We start from the raw sequence: 22,811 nt of genomic DNA on the forward strand, positions 1-22,811 counted from the left end.
AATAATAACGGAATGTCATTAAAAATGTTAAATTAATTAATTGTATGTAATTTTTATATACATTCAATTACATATTTTGTAATAATAATTTACATTTTAAATTCTTATTTGACTTAAAACCGGAAAGAGGTACATATACATATGCTCTGTTGCCAGCTTGACTAGAAAGGAGGCCACAAAGAGAGCCCAACACGAAAACCTCCATTTTGTGTCATTTCTGCGTGCACAGTGCTGGAGGACAAGTGTGCGTTACCGCGTAGTAATTTTGTTCGTGTGTTTTTTAATAGTTTGATCCAAATAGTAAGTAAAAACAAATGCGTAAAAGTAATAACTTATAGATAATAAAAGGTATATATGAAAGAACAAACAATTAGGATAGATTTTGACGTATGAAAACGATGAGAATAATAAATGAGTAACATCGATAGCGTCGGTTTAGTTTCAATACAATCGTTTCGTAAATATCTTTTTTTTCTTTTTCTTTTTTTTTTTTTTTCTTTTTTTTCCCTTTCACTAACAATTATTATTATGCATTTTATATATCATTGACAAGGATAGATCGTCCGATGAACCGGAAGTGTATCTTCATGAAGATATTCCATGAAGATATACGATACAAAAATAACTCAATCTTTATCACCGTAAATCGTAATGTAGCCACGACGCTGCGGCTTGGTATATTAATACAACATGGCGACATTCCGATTGCTTTTCTGCATATCAGTTAACTTTTGTACTTTGGGACGGTATTAATTAAATTCAATGCCGTATAATATATCGATCGATTAAACTTCATCTTAACTTAATGACATAAAATATTTGTATAGTGAAATTCGATGTCCAATAGTTTTATCATAACCGGTCGATATATATATATATATATATATTTAGTCAAGGGACAATTGAATGCGTAATTGTCCAATTTCTTTTACGATTAATATCAATCAAACAAAATTTGTGATTTTTCTTATAACTTATTCTTCAATTTATTTTTATTCTTAATAAAAATAGTTCTCGAAGAGATACTTATTTATTTATTTATTTATTTAAATATTAATATTTATATGTATATATATATATATATATATATATGTATATATGTATATGTATATGTATATGTATATATATATAATTTTATTACAGTCATAAAATATGTCACGTTATCGGGAGTGGGAGATTTCCTGCAAAGTCTACATCGGCAATTTGGGCAGTAGTGCAAGTAAACATGAAATTGAAAGTGCATTCAGCAAATATGGTCCTCTTAGAAATGTCTGGGTTGCTAGAAATCCACCTGGATTCGCATTTGTGGAATTTGAAGATCCAAGAGACGCCGAAGATGCTGTAAGAGGATTAGATGGAACGTGGGTATCTTCATATATTTATATATATATATATATATATATATATATATATATATATATTTGATTAGTTTAAATATCATAAAGCTTTAATAAATTTATAAAAAGACTATATGAAATATTTTACTTTTTAGACGTTGCTGTGGTACAAAAGTTAAAGTAGAGATGTCCACTGGAAGAAGGCGACACAGTGGTGGTGGTCGCAGGCCAGGTCCACGATACTCCAGGTAAGAGATCTTTAGATGTTAAATATCTGCATTTTACAGCCACTTTAAAGCTGCAGCAGATGGCTATGTATCTCACCAAGTAGGTATTATGGTGAACTGTCTAAATAACGGTATTGATGAAAGGTCCTCGGGTTTCAATGACCTTCCCTTGTGCACAGCCGACGAACCAATAATTTTTTTTTTTTGCCGTATCAATATAGGAATGCAGATAGAACAGTATATTCATATTACATTCGTTCAATATCACCGCTCTTCTGGCTAGTGCCCTGATATAAAATATCCTGGTGTAATCAAATTTAAAGTATATAGTGATTTATATATATATATAAAAAAAAAAAAAAAAAAAACAAAGAAAAAGAAAAAAAAAAGAAAAGAAAAAAGGAAAAAGTACATCGACTTGTTATTACATTCTATTTGTATTTGTATAAAATAGATAGTGTAAAAAATTTGACGTTAGCTGAAGAGCATAATCGTTGCATGAAAATCTCGATAAGAGAAGATGCTCGGGCAAAAAATAGTCATGAAGTGTAGTGTTTTCTTAAGTATTGCTTAGAGCCCACATTTTTCCCATTTTATTGTCCTTGTGAATATGCTTAGTGAACAGGATTTACGTACCATATATCTTTTTGACAAATTTATAGGTCCAGATCTCGCAGTCCTCGTAGGAAATCTCTGGGTCGTTATCCAAGGTAAGATTTTTATAGCCTCTTTGCTCACAGTTTTCAGGTGCAAGTAGCGAAAGAAAACAGTGAGACAGGGTGGTCGGCAACACTATCAGCAGAAGAGACATACAATGGTTTTTTTAATTTTTTTTAGGTCTTGGTCAAGAAGTCCGCGAAGATCACCAATAAACAGATATTCCAGGTAATTGTCTCTTTTTATAACTTTATGGAGTTTTCAGAGCCTTAGAAAGCAGTAACGGTCCAAGTGTAAATTTACAAGTAGGTATTTGCAAGTACCGCTTGTATTGTGATAATTGCTATTGTGCACGCAGTATCACAACAGATCATATCTGACGTTTAGTATTATGTACGACACCGTTTTGCAATGTTGGTGTTGCACAATCGTCTTAATTGACGGTTGAGTAATACCTATTGATCAGCAAGAGTTGGAGAGGACAGGACTAAAGTGCTGCTATAGAGGGAGGACGAAGAGGTAGTTCGGAACAAATGAAAAAAGAAAATTCTGATGAAGATCAAGAATTATTAAAGTTGGGGACTGCTCTTCGAACTTGGCCCGATGTAAGAGAAAGCAGCACCGGTGACACATAAAAGTAAATCAACGGTGTCTGGTGTTAATTTTTTGAACCCAAAGTAAAAGATTTCAATTTTTATTATAATTATAATTATAATTATTATTATTATTATTATCGTACTCTACAATCTGGTTTGTCATTGTAAGATCTTTAATAGGCTTTTTCGATATCCGAGGTCTGATGTTTATTGAAATTGATAATTCTTTTGTTATTATACTTACTATATGTGAAAGTGGTTTTTTTTTTTTTCTTTTCTTTTTTATATATATATATATCAATATTAAAATTGATTGAAATAATTTGTTAAAGACTTCTGATTTCGAAGTAAATCATCATTTTGATAAATTTAAACACTAATACTTCATTTCGTCTTATCGTATACACACTTATGCAACTGCTTTGAAAAAGAACACATTAAAAATACTTTTTAATCTTTTGGTACATTGAAATACTTTTTTTTTTTTTTTTTCTTTTTTCTTTTTTTTATATATATATATAAATATATATCTTGCATTATGCGAATATCGATAAAATTACAGAAAAGGAAACAAAGAGAGGTAGAAGAATAGCTAAACAACATTCATCATGTAGATTGATTAGTTAAAATAATACTAGAAATCTTTTCGTTAAAACATTTAGAGAGAGAGAGAGAGAGAAAGAGAAAGAGTGGGCAGTCTAGGATAATAAAGACAAAAACATAGAATAAATCTCGAAATCGTGGTATTACTTTCGATTCCAATTTGAAAAAAAAAAGAAAAAAAAAAAAAAGAAAAAAAAAAGAAATTAAAAGAAAAGAATCATTATACCGATAGTGGCAAGGAGTATAATAACGTCGATGGTTATATTGCTAAAACTGACGTTTGCAGATTCTACCAGCGTCAGCTCCTAGCTCTTCTCGTCTCCCCGCCACTACTACTACTACTAGTACTACTACTACTACTACTACTACTACTACTACTACTACTACTACTACTACTACTACTACTACTACCACTACTGCTACTGCTACTAGTACTACTACTACTACTACTACTACTACTACTACTACTACTACTACTACTACTAGTACTACTACTACAGCCACCGTGAAAAAAAAAATTTGTTTAGCAATCGAAACTGAACAAAAAAAAAAAAAAAAAAAAATATATGCCTGCCTGCCCACTAACTTCCCAACCAGTCACCATCAGTCACCACCAAGTCACCGATAGGAGCCAGGTCGTCAGTCACTTGACAGTCCGATGCTGTCCGTCAGTCCGTCACTCCGTCTGTTCCCCTTCAAAAAGACTTCTTCGGGCTACCTCAACCTCTAGCGGCTTAGGAGCATCGTGAATCCATCGAACAGCCGACGCGATACGAATACTTCTGTCAAAATCTCGACGCGTCAGTCCGTCCGTCCGTCCCAACTTCTACTACTACTACTGCTACTACTACTACTACTACTACTACTACTACTACTCGTCCACCATCACGTTAAACTTAGCCGACAACGCGACCGCCACTTCTCTTCGACCAAGCAAAGCAAAATGATCACCTACACACCATCCTACCACCACCCAACCAAGTACCACCACCACCACCAACCACCACTACATGTTCACAGTTGTCTGGTATTTCACCGATTTTCAAAGATTTTTTATAATTTTTTTTTTATCTTTTTTTTTTTTTTTTTTTTTTTTTATATATATATATATATAATTATACTACAATTATTATTATTACTATTATTATTATTCTTATTCTTATTATTCATATTATTATTATTATTATTATTATTCTTATTCTTATTATTATTATTACTACCATCGTCATCGTCATCATAATAATAATTATTTACGTTTCTTTTAATCAAGCAAATTTCCATGGTACGACGTGCGACAATTAACTTTATTTGATTGATTGAAAAATGATTCGTTAGAATTCTTCTTCAATAATTAATTCTCTTGTCTATTTTTCTGCTTCTTTAATTTCTTCTTCTTCTTTTTTTTTTTTTTCTTCGAAATCTGAAATAATCATTATTATCATTTAACTCAATGGAGCACTTCGGACCAAGGAATTGCAAGTTTGTTGTATATGTATATATACATTTAGAGAGTACTCCTATGTATGTTTGTATGCACATGGCCGTGATTGGTCGCGTGCGCGTATATGTGTGCATATACACGTACATGAGAATATAATAATTATTTATATTCTAATAATTTTTATTACAATGTATATATACATATTGTATAACGTCGTCATAACAATTTGCCGTAAAAGAGAGAGATTGTTTAACTACCAGATTAATCCTACTTTTTTCTTGATTTTTTCTTATTGGTGAGATGTCATTTTGTATTGATTCATAATTGTGTCTAACTAGTCTTATCACCCCTTAGGTATATAGGAGTTAGTTCTAATTCTATTACAGTTGGCTTGCGATGATTTTTTGTATATATGTGTTTAATTACGTTACTTTGTCCTGATTTCGTATTCGTGTACTTTTGTTCATCGAATCGACTTAACTATTTTATATATTTTATTTTATATTTATATATATATACACGTTTGTCCACATGGAATATAGATGTATATATATTATAAAAATATTTGTATATGTCGAGGAAAAAAAAAGATTTGTATCGTGGTTAAATGATTAATACGAATACGAATACGAGACTTGGCAGAGATACGTGTTAGGATTAAATTTTGTTTGTCGTATTGTTAATGTCGGTATAAAAGTATTTTTTAATTTTTTAGGTCAAGGTCCCGCAGTCCACGTAGGAGATCTCTGACCCGTAGTCGCAGCCGAGACCGCCGTTCTCGTTCGGATTCTCGTGACAGACGGTACTTATAATTATTATATAATAAACTAATAATATTAATTTGTAATTTTTTTTTTCTCTTTTTTTTCCCTTTTCTTATGAGAATAGAGTATTATAAAAAGGGAAGACTTCGTGAATACATAAAGCAAGAGGAGAAAGGAGGGACGAAAAAAAAAAGAAATCTCGGTAAATAAAAAAAAAAAATTCACTTTGCTTTTTGGCTAATCTCACTTAGCCGAATGAGAATTATGCCGGTGTCTTAATTTGTAATTAGTACTTTTGAAAATTGTAATTTGTTTAAAAAATAATAATAATAATAAAAAGAAAAAAAGAAACCAAAAAAAAAAAAAATAAATAAAGCAAACGAAAAAAAAGAACCAATCGTCTAACATTTAGTTGCATTGCTGCGATCAATTATATATATATATATATTTTTTTTTTTTTTTTCGTATCCCTTAACAAGGGCGATACGATTTTCATTGTAAATACTCTTAATAATTCGATCTTTAAAAATTATTTGTTACATGATTATATTATTTTTTTTTTTTTTTTTAATTATAATTTCTATTGAAACGTCTGCGTTCCGTTTGATTTCAGTTAGATGCTAAATATGACCGAGAAAACTGGACCGACTTAAGGGCGGGTTGGACTACACGTGGCGACTAAGTCCCACACGATCCGTACGTTTGCATTTATTTGTTTACGATACGACGGCGTTAATCCATCGTATCGTAAATAAACAAAAGTAAACGTAGGGATATGATATGTGCGCGTGGACGCGTAGTACGCGCGCATACGCATACATATACATACAGACATACATACATACATACATACATACATACATACATACATACACATACACAGATACAACAAATAAACACAGTGACAAGTAGTTAGGAATAACTAACACGGATACGCAGTGCTCGACACTACACAAAAATAAACTCACACTAATGTAAATGACTGGGCGCAAAACACAACCCTTGAACGTGTGTTGGCTGAATTTCTTTAAGTGTATAAGTGAAAAATGGGACATATGAAAATCGCTGTTAAGGATAATTATAATAAGAAGTAATTAATAATAAAAGAATTTAAAATAAAAAAAGGAAAAAAGAAAAAAGAGAGAAAAAAAAAGAAAAGAAAACTAAAAACGAAAAAAAAAAAACAAACAAACAAAGACGAACGTTTTTCATTATGCGTTTAATCAACCGAACCGGGAAAAGAGGGAGAGAGATATAGAGAGAGAGAGAGAGAGAGAGAAAAGATAATACATAGATAGATTTCAACGTGAGAAGATAATCGTAAAATAAATCGTACCGTCGTGTTAAATACAAGGGTGATGATAAAAGGAAAAAAAAAAAGAAAGAGCTGTTTTATGTTATATTTACTTATTTTGTACTCCTACAATGTAAGCCTTAAAAATAAAATCTGTATGATCTAACTCGTAATGTATTTGGTAATAATGATGATGATGATGATGATGATGATGATGATGATGATGATGATGATGATGATAGTGGTGGTGGTGATAAAAAGGGAGGGGGAAGGAAGTGTGAAAGGAAAGGGGGTAGGGAAAGAAGGGTCGCGATGATAATGGAAACGACATTGATGACGATGACGATGACGGTTCATTTATATTTTATTAATATTTCAGTTTATAAAAGATCTGTTTTGCGTATCTCATGTCGTAGTGATGTTACCCAACGCTAACATACACAGTCTAACACCCTGCTGACACAAATGGTAGTCTCTGATCGGTAAGGACAATGTTTCATCAAGAAGTATCAAGATCTTCAAATACGTTCGAAGAGCTTGCTCATACTCTCCGCATTCTAGATGACGCGACGCCATTTTAAATAACATGTCTGTATCCTGCAACGCCTTCAGACCCTTCAATAGGTTCGTACCTTTCCCACATTTTGGACAATTAATCATAAACTCGTTCGTATCGGTTTTAATTGGTAAAATGTTCCCGCAAGATTTTCCAGTGTCACATTTAAACCTTACAATTGAATTTATCATTAATTATTATTTTTTAATTATCGTTACAGGTTCGTTCATTCGTCTAGAAATTCATCATCTTTTGCAAATCACGTTCGTCTCTTGTTCGTTTGCCAATATTATTTTATATATATATATATAAAATATATATATATATATATAAATAAATGAAAAACAAATTGTTCTTGATAGATTCAATAATTGTAATAAGATAAAGATTCGATAAAGTATCATCGTATGTTGATATATGTAATTTTAAAGAAATTCTAAATTTGTATCTTGTATAACGAGCGATGATCCATGTAAAAAATATCTTTATCTTAAATAATAATAATAATAATAATTATTATTAATTCATTATATATTATGGAATTTATAATTGTATGTAATATGTATAATATGAAAACCATTTGTGTAGATACTTTACAACGTATACGTAATTTTAAATCTGTAATGATTCTTCTGATGGCTGCAACAGTTGATGATAATCACGTATATTACATATTCATGTAATATGAATTTTTGTGAAGTAATGAGTAAAATTTGAATAATTCTATTTTTGATTAAATCGATAGTCATATTTAAAAAGATCTCAGTTATGTCGATCATTTAATTTGCCTGAAATTCTTTAAATTTCTTAGAAAGAATTTGTGAATAATTTCCTCTTGTAAATATTGTAATTTCAAATTGTTGAAAGAAAAAAAAAAATATATAAACTCGTTTAAGTAGATTTTCATTAGATATGAAAATATGAACACGTTTATGTAGATTTTTAATTGAGCGTATAATTTTGTTAAACGCTCTGATTTAAAATTTTTATTTGGAATTAATTTTTTTTTTGTTTTTTTTTTTGTTTTTTTTTTTCCTGTTACATATACCTTATTTTTTTTTTTTATATAAGTGTCATTAACAATTCATAAATCGAACGGCGACAATCTCTCAAGGAATAATTTTGCAAAATTAACTTTGATTTGCAAAAGGGGATAAATTTCTAGCGTAAAACTTATATTACGTTTACTTTAGTTAAAATGAAAATAATCTCTAACTTTATTGACCAATCAGGAATACGATGAGATTTGATTTATCATATTATTATTATATCATTTTATTAATTTTAAGATGAAAGATATATTAGTTAAGATCACTTTTATAATCGCTAAAATATTGTCATTGAATTTATTTATTATTGTATTTCTTTTTTTTTTTTTTTTTTCTTTTAATTTCTTTTTTTATATTTTTTTTTTTTTTTACAAAATGATAAAAGTAAAAATACAAGCTTCGTACCTGAGTATCGTAGGATCTATTTCATCCAACATAGGCCAATGATTCGTGCACGCTTCGCATTTGCAATCGAACCAGTATTGTACTCTCAAATTTCGTTTTCTTTCATTTTCCGGCATTGCAGTAAATATAGGACCATAATTTTCAGATATCTCCTCACCTTTCTCAATCGTTCGTATGGCTCTAACAACGATAGTCGTACCAATGAAATATCTAAACAATCGAAAAGATCGAGTTTATCGATTAAGAACATTTTATTATTATTATTTGTTTTTTTTTTTTTTTTTTTTTTTATCAGATCCACACACAAAAGTCAAAATCTATATCTCGTAATAAACCATGTAATAAGGATAAAAAACAAAAATTAGTTTTGATCACTTTACAACCGGCAAATATATCGCGACTCAATGTTGTTCATGATACATTTTGAACGTGATATTTTTTTTATGCGATATTATTTATCATACGCTTTGGATAAAATATTTCGTGTACTATTTTACAATGTTTATAATACAATATCCTTTTTGTTCGACGATTTTCACATATGTCTTATCATACTTGGATTTCCTTGAGTATAATAATCAGGGCACGATAATTTCGATAGAATAGAATTATTAGCGATAGTAAAATAAATAACAATGACAATGACGTATAGTTTGTGAATCTTTCCATTAACGGAGTGTCATCGTAAATACGTTTCGTGCCAAGCGCCATTTTTGTCTGACTTATCGTTCAGGCCATTTGATATTTTGACTAAAGAAAAAAAATGACTGCGTGTACCACCGGTGGTACACGTGGCCTGAAGATCAAGTTTAACGTGTACCACCGGTGGTGCACATGGCATAGTACGTGTTAATAAATTTATCAAAGCAATGACGATGGAAAGTATCAATAGCAATAGTAAAGTTTGAATTACATATTACAAATTCTATAGATAATAATGACGAAATGTAATAGCAGTTTGATATAACAGAAAAATGTTGGCCAATTTCTAATTTTGAATATTTCATTAATCAGGAACTTATCCAAACGATTATTAATAAAAGTAATAAATACAGGGGGAAAAAAAAAAAGAAAAAAAAACTATATAAATAAACTATATATGGAGGTTTCCCAAAGCGATTTTGCAATTTTACAATTATAGCGACACTTATTCATTATATATATCGCGATCATTATATATATGATAATATATATGATAATTATATATATATATATATATACATCATTATATATTATATATATATATATATATATATATATATATATATTTATTTATTTATCTATGTTTTTTTACAGATCCAATATTACAATCTACCGTTCATAAAGAAAATTATACCAAGAGCATAATTCTTACAAATTCTACGATTCATTGATTTCAACAATGTGGATAATAATAGAAAAAATTTAGAAATTATTAGCAAAACATAAAATACAATTCATTATTGACTTTTTATTGATACATTTTCAAAATGTATATCAATCGGATGTCAGATACATCGTTGTAAATGGAAGAATTATGAAGTTTTATGGAAAGATAAATGTGTCATTTAAAAAGTACATTTCTTTTAAACAAGCATGATTTAATTTAAAAATATTTGCTTTAATTGAATCTCGAATTGATTATATCTTCAATTTTAAACTTTACAATAGACAATTGTTACGTGAACTAAAATTCAAATCATTTGAAATATTTGTATTCATTGTCATTCATTTATCAAAGGATTTAAGGAATTACATATAAAAAGTCTATTTGAAGATCATTAAAATAATATAGAAAATATTTTTTGTATTTTGATCGATATTACCATAAATAATTGTTTTATTATATGGAATTGTTTTCAGGAAAAAAGAAGAACTTTTTGTAAAATAAAAGAAAAGACATTATTTCATAATGATTAGAAAAATATTATATATATTATTAAAAATATCTCGAAGGAAAAAAAAAAAGAAAAAAGAAATGTCACCCGATGAAACGATGTATACTGTGTAAAGAGTGAAATATTCGTAAAGAAAGTAATTATTTTTACAAAAATTGTAATATGTCATTATGTATCACACCATGTTTCATTCATTTGAAAAATAAAATTATTTGTTTAAAAAACATATTTTTCATTCAACATTATTCATCTTCTTTCGTATATACGAATGCAATAACTTACAAAGTAAATTTTATTCAATATTATTGATGAGATATTTCGTATTTTAATGAAAACAATCCGCAGGATATCACATCTAAAGCGTATAATAATCGCGTTAGGAAATATTTCGTTCGAAGTATATCACGAATGACATTGATTCATGAGATTTCTCATTTATAAATGTGAAACGATTAAAAATTAACAAGATCTTTTCGATCTTCATACGAACTTTCGATCTTTTTTTAACCCTAATTGTTCACACTTCAATAATAATTTCAAATTATGCAATTTGGTATGCGTTACACCCACCTCAGGTACTTAAAACAACTGTCCATTTATATGGAATGAATAATTTTATCTTCAAAAGAAAAATACTATATATATATATTCTACGAAGCCTTGATAATAATAATAATAATAATCGGTAAGTTTGAAAATGCATTTCTAATTCTTTCATCATAAACAAAAAAAAATTCACGAATCGTACAATGCACAAATTGTTTTAATTGACATCAAAGCTGAGTCTGAGCGTGTCTTACATCTCACATGCACAATTAGTGTTAAATAAATGAATAAAAAAAAAAAAAGATTACGTATTTTTCGAACAGCAAGGATCGATTATGTTCGTGGATTAGTATTGAATACAACTATGAAATCATAAAATAATTAGGCCTACCTCACTACACCGGGATTGCACGAATGATTGAGCAATGCTACCGTTGGATAAACACCACCACCGATAAAAATGCTTTTAGCGCGTGCGAGTGTCGTATCTTTCGTTGGTCTGGTCAATTCTGAGATCTAATTAGAGTAGGGAGAAGGAATGAAGGGAGGATGGATAGGGGTAGTAGGGGATAGGGAGAAAAAAACAAATGTTTATTTGAAATGGATTCATTGAATGAAAATTGAAATGTATCGATGTAAAATCTTCATTGATTTGATTATAAAAGAGATTACATATTTAAACGTATGTATTTACCTCGTGCGAATTAAATTGCAACAATTGTAAATGATGTAATAGTAATTCGGCCACAAGTAATTCCGCTTTGGAGAGATTGCTCTCGGCTGAATCAGGTGTTTTATCGTCGTCTGATAAGTAAGTTGTTGTTTTCATTAGTCTCAATAACCAAGCGGCTATGTAAGCTCGGTGAAATATATCCTCGTTTGAACGTTCATCTTCATGGGTTACTATTTAAATATATCTTATTATATATATCTTAAATAAGATCTTTTCTTCTTCTTTTTCTTTTTTTTTTTTTTTTTGGAAATTTATTTCGAAATTTGGAATGATAATTTAAGACCATTCAATATATATATATATATATATATATATATATATATATATGTATACATATATTATATAATAGATATATATGTATATAAAATTTATTATTTATTATACATGTTATATATATATATATATTTATTACATAAATAAAAAAAAATATATATATATATAAATATATAAAAAATAAAAAAAAATATATATAAATATAAACATATAATAAATGAAAAGAAATATATATATATATATATATATATATATATATATATATAATAAATAAAAATGGCAAATAAATAAGTGTATTGAAAAAAAAAGTTCAAAATTGAATTCAATCAATTAATGAATTTAATGAAAGTATTGACATGACGTAGAAAGAATTTAAATTTGAAATATCATTATATTTACCTAAATCATAAAATGATTCGTAATCATCTCCGTTATATGGCCTTTTTTCACTTATATCACGTTTCTCCTTGTTAAACGTCAAACGTTCTTTCATTTCGACGAACTCGACGAACGGTCTTTGAAGTAAAGCTCTCAGTGCTAGAAAACACGTGATCGAAGCTTTGGATAGCCATAAAGGCGGCAATAAATTGCATTCGCGTAGATGCACTTCGGCGTCTTTGTCCCTACAACGAGTGCTGCAGTAAGCTATGCAACTGCAGATATTGCAGGCTGCCGGCATGGGAACGAATATTCTCGTGAAACACAAGTGACAATGATTCAATCTAGAAAGAAAATAATTTGAAAAATTTTTCTTAATCTTCGAATGAATTAAAACGATGACTATAGATTTTTTTTTTGTTTTCTTTTTTTTTTTTTTTTCATTTTTTAAAAGGGATAAAAGAAAAGAAAAGAAAATAATAATAATAATTATTTTCGTAAAGAATTTGAACAAACAATATGATATTGATTCGAAAACAATTCAATAAATTAAATGACACTAATTATGTTATTATCATCTTTTTGATAATTACCTGTATTCTGCCAATAAGAGAGCGCAATGTGGTCGTTCTATTATAAGAAATTCACCAGGTGAAATGTTTCTTGTGGCAACAGCATGTCTACCAATGTCATTACCATCATCTATTATTTTAAGTGCATTGCTACAGGCTGGATAAAGTGGATTACGTATATCGATTTTTGGCATAAAATTTGCCACACTTGTCGATTCTTTAACGTTACCCGAAAGTTTCTTAGCTTTCGCGTTAAATCTTTCACCTTTTTCCATTAACGTCAACATCACTCTAATGTCGGTTTCTAATTTATTTTTTCGTTCGGCCGTTATCTTCGCACGATCTAATGATTTTAACGCAATTCTAAAATAATCGATCGCCTTTGCATTCATTTTTAATGCCAAATAACATCTGGCTCGTCTTTCCTCGATCTTATATCGTAATTCTTCAGGATAATTAAGTCGAATCGCTTCCTCTATATCATTCAATGAATGCTCATGTTGTCCCATATGATAAAGTGCAGCCGAACGATTCGCAAGAATTACTGAGAGATCTGAATAAAAAACGATTGTATATAGATTTCAATTGGATATGAAAAATTATTGAATTTAGCAATGGAATTAAATACAAAATGGAAAAAAAAGTAGAAAGTTGTAATAACGATTAATATCGTATATTCATTTATATTCATTAAAAATTGTGAATTTTTAATGAGAACGTAAATGGATTATCTATGATATATCTGATAAAAAAAATAAAATATATTTGTTGTTCGTTGATGATTTGAATATCTTTCCTTTATCTTTTCTTATGAATTTTTAATTATAATTAACGAGAACAATTTCTAACCATTTTGTGGTGCCAATAGGACAGCATTCGAGTAGGCTTTCAAAGCCTTTGGATATTCTCCTTGACCGAAGAACTTGTTACCGGTATTCTTAAAACTCAAAGATTTTTCGTTGTTTTTCATTTCGAGATTTTCAACTTCGAAGGACAAACGATGAGCCTCGGGATAACTCAATATAAAAGCGACCCTATCGGCGTTCGATCGAAGACCATCGAATATTTTAAAATCCTTTTGAGATATGGCATTTCTTACTGACAATAAATTCGACCGAAAATAATTACTAATTTCATGTTCGTAATCGTTCGCCATGTTGAATAAATTCAGAAAACGATCACATGTAATATAATTCTTATAAATGACGACACCGTGTCGGTCGACGACACTGAATGCTACTGGCATAGAGAAGCCAAAAAGTTTGTTAGAACGGATCTATTTCCGTACGTGCTATTTTCAGTTCTATCGTCGATGTGAGGTTGCTATGTATTTAACAGTTTTCATTCTCGAAAAATATCAATATTATTTTGATAGTGATCAAATATTTAACAGGATGACAATTGAAATTTAATGATTAAGGAAAATAATTCATTTGTTATACACAAAGATTTCTTATTTATTTAATTATAAAAATAAATAAGACTCTTTGTTATTTTTCAATACTTTTATATATATATATATATATATATATATTTTATTATGAAAAGTGATCGCAAATATTTTGTGACGTAATAAATAGGATGTAATTAAAATCTAAACATTTAAATAAATTATAAAAATATTATAGCTAAATTTTTTAATTTAATTATAATAATAAATAAGATTTTTACTTTAACTTTTAATAGAATTATGTATTTTATTATAAAAAATGATTGCTTCGGATGTTACATCCAATAGCAATTATCTCGTCATATAATAAATAGGACATAATTAAATTCTAAATATTCAGATAAATTATAGAAATATTCTAGCTAAATTTTTTTCATTTAACCATAATAATAATTATGCTTTTCTTTTTTCTTTTTTTTTTTTCTTTTTCTTAACTTTTAACACGCTTATGTATTTTATTATAAAAAGTGATCTCATTAAATAATGCTGTCTCGTTATTATTAATATAAGATTCTTAAGAAAACATAATTTAAAAGAACAATTTCTCTTATTAAAGTATAGACGAAATTTATTATTATTTCATCGATAATTTCATTTACAAAGATGTAATAGAAAGGTTGTAATGTTGATTTCATTTTTCTTTATCCAATTGTAATACGATCATTGTACTCGTAAATATATATGAACTATAACTTAAAGTACAATATTTACAATATTTTATTAGCGACGTAAAAAATGTGAATGCAGTTAGTTAGATACATCGCAATTTAGCGAAAAACTGCGTCCTTTTTTTTTCTTTCTTCCTTTTCTTTTTTTTTTTTTTTTTAATACGTTCCATGCCAAGCCATTTTTGTCTGACTTGTTATTCAGGCCATTTGTTATTTTGACTAAAGATTAAATGTAATTATTAATTATTTTATATATATATATATATATATATATAACAATTAAATAAACTTATGTGTTTTCTTCTATACTACATTTTGTATAATGCATCATTTTTTTTGTTGAAATATATTTTGCATAATTACTTTTGTCATAAAATATATGTTTTCAGTGCATTAAATAAATATGACTGCGTGTACCACCGGTGGTACACGCGGCTCGAAAATCAAGTTTAACGTGTACCACCGGTCGTACATATGGCACGAAACGTATTAACGAAAGTTCAAAGCTCCAATGAATCGTATCTCATGCTTTAATTAAATTAATTTAGATTAATTTAATTTAGGGATGTATGAATGTATCATGTGCAATTTCACGCGATTAAATAATCGATCGTTAAGAGCATTAAGGAATTACTTTCGGTCTTACTGTCAGAAAGAAATTAAATTATATATATATATATATATATATATATATATATATATATATATATATACATATATATATATATATAATTATTTCTTTTAATTTTTTTTTTAATCTTTTTTATTTATTTCTTTTCCTTCTTTTATTTTCTCTTATTATTTCATTTTACTTAGCACACACACACACAAAAATGTTCACATTACGTGTGTCGTATAATCGTGATAAATTTAAATAGTAAAAATTCATACTCGACATCGAAGATTTTTAAAATGGCAAAAATTTTCATGCATATTTAGAAATGAACAAATTAATCTTAATAATCATAATAAATGCTGAGGTATTATGTAAATAAATATGTACGTATGTACATATAAAATTAATACTTTGCATATAACGAGTATATGTATGTATTTATGTATGATATTGTATGATATTTTTAGAGTCAAATTATACTACATCTTTTACAGATCTTTTTTATTATTTATATTACAAACTTATGTAATCGTTCTTCTCTCTCCCTCTCTCTCTCTATCTCTCTCTCTTTCTCTTTCTCTCTTTTTCACACACTTTTTTTCTTAATCGAATGTTCGTTTCTTATTTAAAATTTTCTTGAATATGTTAAAGTACAGTGCCGTCTATTATTATAATTATGGTTAGAACGAATAAATAATTTTAATTATAGCAACGCGCAGAGAACGATAATGCAAAAGAGAAATATATTAATCAGATTTCGTATCATTTTAATAATATTAATAATTCACAAAAGGTATTCGTATGACATACTACAAAATTTATTGTGTTATATATATATATATATATATATATATATATATATATATATTATATAAAAAACAAGAAATGGAATACAATTTAAAAAAAAAAGAAAAATATATATATATACGTATGGAAATTTTCGAGAATTCTATGATTAAGATCGATTTGATTATAAAAGGGATGAAAACGTACGATTTGACTAGATGGAAAAGTTATACTGATTCGTGTATATGCGAACGCTCTGAAATCGAGGATCGATAATGCCTTTGGTCTTCCATGTTCGGATTCGAACTAACGGGTGTCTGACAATTAGTGGCAGCATGTATGTAATAACATTAATAATGAGAGAAAAAAATTACAATATGACGTTACATTTATCTAAAACACTTATATATATATATATATATATATATATATATATATTATATTATATATATATATATATATATATATATATTATATTATATATATATATATATATATATATATATATATATAATTACATATACCGAAGTAAATCCACGCTCGATAATAAAAATTTCCAATTTTTAACATGAATCATATTATAATGATCGAAATGATCGTAATGAATAATGATTCAAATGATCGCGCATAATAATTAATTTCGTTAGCGGACAAATATTGATTTTTTTTTATCTTTCTTTTCTTTTTATTATTATTATTATTATTATCATTATCATTATCATTATCATTATTATTATTATTATTATTATTATTATTTTTTTTTTTTTGTTTTCTTTCTTTCTTTTTTTATTTATTTATTTATTTTTTTTTGTTATCTTCTTTTCTTCTTATTTTTTCTTATTAATAACATATTAAAAATCGTAAGAAGCCTCATCGCTTTCCTTCGTACTCCTGAAGCCGATTTTATAAAGGCCACCGGCGATAACACCACCGACTATTGGACCAACCCAATAAACCCAATGATTCGACCAATATGTTAGGATAACGGCAGGACCCAATGATCTCGCTGGATTCATGCTACTACCGGTGAATGGTACTGCGGCCATGTGCGACACAGAAATGGCTAAACCTATGGCTAAAGGTGCCCATCCTTTCGTGTCACTTCTTTTTGGGTCTGTAACAGCGTGTACCACCAGAACCAAAAGAAATGTGATAATTGCCTCCATAACGATACCTTGACCTGCCTCAACACCTTCAGCCAAATCTGTTGCACCCAATCCTTGATTCAGTTGCTGAGCTGGTGTTAACATCTGTAATATCAATATATTTTTATATATGTGTGTACGTGTATGCGTGTGTATATATGTGTATGTATATATATGTATGTATGTATATGTAATATATTTTATTATATATACATATAATATTATATTAGATATATTATATATATGTCTGTATAAAATTTTATTTATATTTTATTTAAATAGAGATTTTTAATAATTATAATTTCATTCAATCGAAGAATAAAATTAAATGAATTTGAAAATTTTCAATTTGATTAAAATAATTATAATTAAATTTAATTATTATATTCGTATATAATTTTTTATATCTAATATTATTTATTAATTATATTAATTTACATATAATAAATTAGAATTGATTTAATAATTATAAATAAATTATTAAATTCAAGAATTGACGAAGTTTTTATCAAAAATAAAAATGTCATAGTTTCTAAACAATATATTTCCTTTGTTAAATAATAGTAAAAATAAAAAAAAAATAAAAAAAGAAGACAAAAAGAAGAAAAAAAAAGAAAAAAAAAGAAACAAGAAAAAGATAAAAGTATGGTCGTAGTATACCTTTAAAACAACGGCACCAGCTATTGCTCCGCAACTTTGGCAAACGATGTAACAAAGTGTTTTCAGGATGGAACAATTGCCGCTGACGAAAAGACCGATTGTTACCGCAGGATTTACGTGACAACCAGAGATTGGGCCTAAAAACTGTACAAAAAAAAAACAGAAACGAATATAATATTAGCACGTACAAATTTATAATATTTTATAACAATTTAAATTAATATTTGTTTTGATCGAGGTTTAATAGCATTTGAATTTCGCGCGAAGATGAGAACACGTTGTGCTGCCATCTTGTGATACGTAATGATATCAACTTAACATAAAAAGACGTCGATAAATTTTAAACGTTATAGATGTCGCTTTTATTTAAAGCTAACAATCCGTATGATTCTTAATGAACGTATAAAGTAATATCAATAAATGATACATTTAGTATTTTTTTTAAATATTTATTAAACTATGATTCTTGATATCGACGATATATACGAATGATACGTTATCGTCAAACATCGACAATTAAATGTAAAATATAAGGAAAATTACAACGAGATAGCAGCACTAGATATTTTTGATACAAAATTCAAATGCCATTTAAATTTCGTAATTATGACATAACAATAAAAAAAAAAAGAATATCCTCTCTTTCTTTTCATTAAACTGAATCAATCAAATTATAATAGAAACCAATTAAAATTCCTAATGTCGAACAAAATATTTTGAGACGAATATTGAACGAAAAAATTGAAAGTTCTTTTTAATTCTTTATATTTAATCCAACGAGAAAGAAGAATATCTTAAAAAAAAAAAAAGGAAAAGGAAGGATATCGTAAAAAAGAAAAGAAAATGAAAAAAGATTCTAACGAATCACTTGGTAAATTATTTGTTAGTTCTAATATTTTAAATCAATATATTAAATAAATGTGATCAATATTTATAATAAAACATCAGTAAATGATATAAATGAATGGTATTACATTAATTTATACAATCAACAATTGTCAGTTATTTTAATTAAAACATTCATAAATATAATAAATCGTCAGTATTTTATATGAAAGATGAATCAATATTTATAATAAATCAATATTTATAAGAAATCCAAAAACAAAATCTTAACATTTAATTATTAATATTAATTATATCACTTAAATATATATTATTATAAATATCAATCGAAATATTCGTATATCGTTTATTTTATTTAACAAAATATAAATTATTCATTTCATTTATTTAATAAAATATAAATCATTCATCTTATATATTTCAAAAAAAATATTTGATCATTTACATCATTGATTGATGAAAATATTGATCGAAAAAAAAAAAAAAAAAAAAAAAAAAAAATAGAAAATCATTAAAATTTTCATTACCCCGTAAGCGTGCACACGAACGAATACGTAAATAAATATAAATAAAGAAGCAAAAAAAAAAAAAAAAAAAGAAAAGAAAAAAAGAAAAAAAGAAGATAAAAAAAAGAAAAAGAAAGAAAAAAAGGAAAGAAAGAAAGAAAAAGAAAAGAAAGAAAACTATTCAACTCGCATTTATCTCAAAGCACAAAGAACACGTGGACGAACTCGTTCACCGTAGACTCCTTGGCGTCTACGCGTTCGAAAGGATAAGGAAGGAGGAGCGTATCGGAGGGATACAAAACGTCTCACCGAGTAACTAACCGATTTGGTTTTGGTCGACTCATAAGAGGGTCTGTGCGACGGCCCAGTTCTCATGTATAACAAGCAAGGTCTCGATTTGCCGCGGGCGATCGAGCGCACGTCCGAGATTTGCCATGATTGCACAACGAGAGATCTCTTTTCTCGCTTTGCGTTCGTTACGTCTCTCTCTCTCTCTCTCTCTCTCTTTCTCTTTCTCTATCTATCTTTATCTAACTCTAATCTTTACCTCTCTTTTTTTTCTTTTTACCTTTCTTTTTTCTCTTCTCTCTCTCTCTCTCTCTCTCTCTCTTTTCTCTCTTTTTTTCTCTCTCTTTTTTTCTCTCTCTTTTTTTCTCTTTCTTTTTTTCTCTCTCTTTTTTTCTTTCTCCCGGATCAATCCCGGATTAACTTTTCGTTGTCTCCATTTTCACGTAACCATTACACTAATCGTTTTTGAATCGTTTCGAGAACGAGATCGTCGATCGGCTTGATCTCCATGAATTCGACCAGTTTTTATATTCAACTCGAATTATGAATGAATGGACAAGTTAAAGCACTATTGGGGTCATTCATTTAAAAAATGAATATACGAACGAGCGAACGCCACTCGTACGAATAATAAACGAATATCATTTTTTATTATGACGATTAAAATATTGCATATTTTTTTCCAATTAAATTCATTGTTAAGAGAGAATCATGTTTATACCTAAAAAGATCTATCAAAGAAAAGAAAAAAAAAAGAAAAAGAAAGGGAAAAGAGACAATTTTTATGATTTATCTCTTTCTTAGTTTTCTTTCGTTTTTTTCTTTTTTTTTTTCTTTTTTCTTTTTTTTTTTTTGCATGCGATTTTTTTTTCTTCATTCGATATAAAGAATCATCGCAAATATCTAAGGTAGAGCCGCCTGTGATTTCTTTTTTCGCAAAAAAATTTTTCGAAGAAAACATTTTTTGTATCATTTTTATAGCGTTCGTCAAAAAAAAAAAAAAAGAAAAAAGAAAAAAAAAATAGAAAAAAGAAAAGAAAATTCATTTCTCCACAAAATAGATGCGTAATATGTTCATTTGATATAAAAAAAAAAAAAAAAAAAAAAGAAAAAAAAATTGATTCTCGTTTTGTACAGTATTTTCGAAAAATAAAAAAAAAAAACAAAGAAAATCAAGAAGCACTTAAAGCACATTAAAAGAAAAAAAAAAGTTCTTCGCGAAATCATATTTATTTGTAATATTTTCATTCAATAAAAAAAAAAAAAAAAATGAGCTATTGAATTTACCATACGATTTTCGATAAAACGTATCGGTAAATATTTTCAACGATTTAAAAGAAAGAATATTATGAATATTAAAAACAAAAAACCAGACAATGATATGACATATAATTATGTGTAATAACATTCAGATCATTTTAATATTTTTCAAAATATCATTGGCACCGATTTATAATTTTTCCTTTTTATTCTTTTTAATCAAGATAACCGTTTAAAGTTATAAGTTATATTTAAGCTTAAGATATATTTCAATTATAATATCGACTTCGAACGAACGTAATTCCGATTATTATCCCTCAAGGATAACACTCGATCGAATTAAAGAAAATATTATCGAAAAGTTAAATTTTTCTTGTTTTCTTTTTTTCTTTTTTTTTTTTTTTTTCATTTTTAATTATCCAATCATTACGTATTTAACCATTTAACGTATACAGATTCGATCGATATTATTTAATTGAAGGAATTAAAGAGAAATATAATCGACGTGATGTGATAATAGAAAATTATGTATAATAGAATAAGATTAGAATAAGATTTGAAAGTATATCCCTTTAACAAACGCTTTATTTAAAAGATTATTATATTCGATATATATTAAATCAAAATCATAGACCCTGTATATCGTAAATATCGGATATCATTTTTTTATTTTTATTTTTTTTTTTTTTCATTCAAAGGATTAACATTTATCTCTCTCTTTTTCCGTCTATCTTTCTCTCTTTCTCTCTTTTTTACTTTTCTTTTTTTTTTTCTTTTTTCCTTACTTCATCCACTACTCCGGTAGTCTACGTTATTAGAGATAAGATTTATTAGTGCCGTACATTCGATAAGATCCCATTTGACATTTTTTTTTTGTTTTTTACATCTACAGATTGGATAGAGACGTTCTAAGAGTAAAAAAAAGAAAAAAAAAAAAGAAAAAAAGAAAGAAATAGAAAAATACAGAGTACGAGAAAAAAAAACAACAATAGAATTATTATCTACGTTTTCTTTTTTTTTTTTTTCTGCGAATCTCATACTCACGTAAATAAGTGAAAACATAATTAAGTGACTATAATAAATTACGTTTATTATATTTTTCATTGATAAAATTAGAGTTTAAATATTTTACGTTAGAGAATTAATAGATATATCAATGAAAAATCCATCGAGTGGAACAGAAATTTAAAGAAATTTTCAATATTTCGTTCGTTCTTATATAAAAGAAAGTCAATATTTACATGAAATGAAACGTCATGATAAGAACATCCTGTATAT

General features: G+C 27.5%; 3 protein-coding genes across 16 annotated transcripts in view; 1 reads left to right on the forward strand and 2 right to left on the reverse strand.

Moving 5' to 3' along the window:
- The first annotated feature begins 159 nt into the window (after window positions 1-159).
- Window positions 160-7,156, forward strand: LOC118447241 (RNA-binding protein 1-like). 13 transcript variants are annotated; one of them, XR_004839822.2, is made up of 8 exons: window positions 160-300; window positions 1,144-1,361; window positions 1,493-1,585; window positions 2,227-2,274; window positions 2,402-2,449; window positions 5,577-5,663; window positions 5,750-5,827; window positions 6,239-7,156. XR_004839822.2 is itself a non-coding variant. In XM_035878973.2 (7 exons), the coding sequence occupies exons 2-7, from the start codon at window positions 1,153-1,155 to the stop codon at window positions 6,240-6,242; spliced, it is 489 nt and encodes a 162-aa protein (XP_035734866.1). In that variant the 5' UTR covers window positions 160-300; window positions 1,144-1,152; the 3' UTR covers window positions 6,243-7,156. The 13 variants fall into 13 exon arrangements, 9 of the variants coding, with proteins under 9 accessions (XP_035734866.1, XP_035734865.1, XP_035734868.1 ...); XR_014983335.1 differs by having other exon boundaries at window positions 6,243-7,156; XR_004839823.2 differs by lacking the exon at window positions 2,402-2,449.
- On the reverse strand, window positions 7,153-14,536 carry LOC118447238 (protein-lysine N-methyltransferase SMYD4). Its single transcript, XM_035878962.2, has 7 exons — window positions 14,158-14,536; window positions 13,330-13,861; window positions 12,758-13,080; window positions 12,047-12,255; window positions 11,744-11,868; window positions 8,930-9,139; window positions 7,153-7,646 (listed from the first exon to the last, which is right to left on the reverse strand). Exons 1-7 carry the CDS (start codon window positions 14,462-14,464, stop codon window positions 7,325-7,327), a joined length of 2,028 nt encoding a protein of 675 aa, XP_035734855.2. The 5' UTR covers window positions 14,465-14,536; the 3' UTR covers window positions 7,153-7,324.
- Window positions 14,537-17,577: 3,041 nt separating this feature from the next.
- Window positions 17,578-22,811, reverse strand: part of LOC118447269 (aquaporin AQPAn.G) — a 25,674-nt gene continuing 20,440 nt past the window's right edge. Inside the window, exons 4-5 of one of the 2 annotated variants that reach the window (XM_035879014.2) lie at window positions 18,634-18,777; window positions 17,578-18,078 (exon numbers count right to left, since the gene is read on the reverse strand). In XM_035879014.2, the coding sequence (XP_035734907.1) occupies window positions 17,680-18,078; window positions 18,634-18,777 (543 nt within the window). In that variant the 3' untranslated portion in view covers window positions 17,578-17,679. The remainder of the gene's footprint in view (window positions 18,079-18,633; window positions 18,778-22,811) is intronic. The other variant, XM_035879015.2, reaches the window with a different exon arrangement.

The sequence above is a fragment of the Vespa mandarinia genome, chromosome 20 (assembly GCF_050613455.1).
Source record: "Vespa mandarinia isolate Hongniang chromosome 20, ASM5061345v1, whole genome shotgun sequence".
Taxonomy (NCBI): Eukaryota; Metazoa; Arthropoda; class Insecta; order Hymenoptera; family Vespidae; genus Vespa; species Vespa mandarinia.